This window comes from Branchiostoma belcheri, unplaced genomic scaffold (assembly GCF_001625305.1).
Source record: "Branchiostoma belcheri isolate BF01 breed outbred unplaced genomic scaffold, Haploidv18h27 scaffold119, whole genome shotgun sequence".
In the NCBI taxonomy this organism is placed as follows: Eukaryota; Metazoa; Chordata; class Leptocardii; order Amphioxiformes; family Branchiostomatidae; genus Branchiostoma; species Branchiostoma belcheri.
The window spans coordinates 1,015,125-1,018,408 of record NW_017802591.1 but is presented as its reverse complement, the minus strand read 5'-3'; the positions used below and the strand labels follow the sequence as shown (position 1 = coordinate 1,018,408).

The window sequence follows — 3,284 nt, the reverse complement described above, 5'->3', positions numbered from 1 at the left end:
TCTTTATTACTTCGTGTAGATTTGATTTAAGGAGCATAAAATATATAACTTAAATCTTTATCGTGTGTTTCGATCTGCCTTGAACTTGTAGTGCCAGTGAGGTGTTTGTTTTTAACATGACTGGTGCATTTGGTGTCAGTTACATTTAACATTAACATTTAACATTAACAGTTAACATTAGCAAATTAAGAATCGGTTTGCATAAGCTGGCAATAGAAAAATGAATAAGTGATCACGTGTAAAGACTTGTAAAACCTTTCCCAAAGACCAACACAAAAAAAATTCAATGTACTGAAGTTATACCCCGACTCCATATCTACGTACTTAGGCCAACTATATAGGCCTAAATATATATGTAGTGCCTTACAGAGGAGAGAACGTCCTGTAAAAAACGTAACGTACATCATGTCAATACGTCATTTACGTTTTCTTTGCAGTAGTAGTAGTTTCTTAGAATAGACCTATCGTATTGCTCACATTGTCATTGTTGCCAACATTGTACAATGTACAACTGTCGGGCAATAAAGTTCATTCATTCATTCTAAGAACAGTCTGTAATAGTCTGTAATAGTTCAGCCTGAAACAAATAAATGATAATAATTACTCTTCCAACTCTGGAGCATTATCACTGGCTCCATCGTAGATGGTCAGATAGTCCCGACTGAACTCAGTGTTGAAGCTGTCAAACGTGAGGCGAATGATGCTTCCTTCTGGTACAGTGATCGACCACTCGCAGTTCTCATTGTCACCATAGTTATCGGGATAGTTGGGTGACGTCACAGGGCCTCCAGAAGAAGCTGTCAGGTTCCCTCCACATCCGGTGGCGCTGGTTACTGTGGAATGAGAAATAACATCATCAGCAATACACCCAACAATTATTGGTATGTAATATGCAAACATTAAAAATACGTTAATTCTTTATTTAGTACCTTCACAAGTTGGTGTAGCACCATTCCAAGTCCCGTCCGGCTGGCAGGTTATATTAGCAGTCCCCCTCAGCTGATACCCGTCCATACAGGTGTACCTGACTGTCTGTCCTGATGTAAAGTTACTGTTGTTATCCCTGTTCCCATTGGCCGGTACACCAGGATCCCAGCATTGGCCTGCAGAACTGCCTGAAACAAAACAATGTAAATGTATGGATTTCCTTCATTTCCCATCTATTATACCAATTATGTGTATATTTGCATTATTGTTATCTGTTAATGTTCCACTCTCCATATATGACATATATTGCATACTTATATTGTGTGCTATTTTTTTTTCTAATCAGTGCAAAGTGAATCTGGTCTTAACATCGTATATCGATGATTTTCGGTTCAATATAATGTCACATTGATTCCCCTCGCTTAAGTGCACAGACACATTCGATCCCAAAATTATCAGATACATTATACATAATACATAGTTGCATGGTACATAATTAATTGTCATAAATTGGAAAATCTCTAAGAGTTCAACAAGAAATTGTTTACAGCAGTCTTGAACTTAGTCATATTGGGACTGTCAGGGAAGACCGAGGCTGGTAAGGAGTTCCACAGCCTGCTAGTCCTTGGTACATTTGAGGTAATATTGTGTGCAACAATGCAACTTTTAAGTTTTCTTATCAATCATACATATTAAGCCCCATTTACATAGTTTGCATTTCATTCTGCACATTGTGATCATGGACTTGGAAGGCTAAGGACTTATTACAGGCTGAACAAGCTTTCCAAAGTAAAATAAAGGCATTGACTTTACTTGATTGACATCTCTGTTTAACCCTATCTAGACCGGGGGGGGGGCTAAAAGTGCTCGCGCCAACTTTGATGTCACATAGCGTCTGAACGGCTAGAGCTAAAACCGCCAAACTTGGTGACTTTTCCTAAAATATTGTTGGCAATAAATCTGTATCAGTGGAATAAGATTATGATTTTTCTTGTTGCCATGGCAACGGGTTTCTGACAGGCATTTTTTACTAAATTTAATAATTTCCGCTTTAACAACAGAATTTTGTGGATTTTATGTCAAGTTACACATGTTTTCTAATATTAATAACATCTCATATAATTATATGTAAATTTTATCTTTAAAAAAAATGCATAATTTATGCTAATTTGACGACGTCATTGGCCAAAATCCAAGATGGCGGACCACATCATTAGATCAGGTAAATACAGCTTATTTTCCTTAAAATTTCATCAATGCTCCCATTTCTTTTTACAAAAAAGGTTCATATGAACGTCTTTAGTCTATTTACAATGTATTTTAGGCTTTATACTAAAAAAAAAACTGAAAAAATTCAAGATTGATGATCCAAGATGGCGGATAGGTAATATATACATGACGTCATTTTATGACGTCACCGGTGTTGCTATGGGCAACATAAGACTTTAGTACACCCTAATATTCTGTCATAAACACTTTTGGTAAAGTTATGTCGTATACCGTTTAGTTTTCAGGGAATAACCTATCTAGACGGTTTTGGCCAATAAAATCACATTAATGACGTCATAATGACGTCATATTACGTCACAACGACCTAAAAATTGTACGTATGATAAATTTTAACTAGTACACCATCTGAAAATTTAGTGGTCCTACGATATACCGTTCGCGAGTTCTGAGGGGGGGGCTGAAAGAGCACCCCCCCCCCCGGTCCCACCAAGCTCAAAAAAGCTCTGTCGCCGTTGCTTTCTTGATTTATCCGCTTTAAAAGATTTCACCCCTGTAGTTCCAGAACAAGCTGATAGGGAGACCAAACCCACACCAATTGTTCTTGACATGAAAACTATCGGCCACCAAAATATTAATACCATAACAGGTTCAGGGCAAAATATGCAAATAAATGAAGTTCTGCTGCAATACCAAGGCCAGTTAGAAGGAGGCCCAAATGTAATCTTAAGCTTGGTCTAAGACCTACCAGCATATAGCAAACATCATCACAATACATGAAGGTGTTCTTAAGTTAACACTGACAACATTTATGTGGAAACGCACACACACACACACACAGACACACAGACAGACCAAAAACAATTTCTACATTTTTATGTAGCAAAAAAAAAAATCGCTTCTTCTGGACCCCCAAAACTAATCATATACTGAAAATAAAAAATCAAAATAATCCGCCACAAATACAGTTTTTATTGAACAGCATACTAAATAATATCATTTACCTTAATTTTTTTTAAATGTGAGAAGTGTAACCAAAGATCTTACTTGTGTAGTTGAACTGGAACCCCTGATGGCTGATCCTACGGCTAGATGTAAACCTCAGGAACATCGTATTGGATGTGCTGATG

The 3,284-nt window shown here is 37.1% G+C and overlaps 1 protein-coding gene across 1 annotated transcript in view; it reads right to left on the bottom strand.

The window, feature by feature from the left end:
- The window catches only part of LOC109462573 (deleted in malignant brain tumors 1 protein-like), a 30,608-nt gene that overhangs the window by 21,365 nt on the left and 5,959 nt on the right, over positions 1 to 3,284 (bottom strand). Inside the window, exon 4 of the mRNA XM_019759125.1 lies at positions 930 to 1,115. Coding sequence (XP_019614684.1) covers positions 930 to 1,115 — 186 coding nt within the window. The remainder of the gene's footprint in view (positions 1 to 929; positions 1,116 to 3,284) is intronic.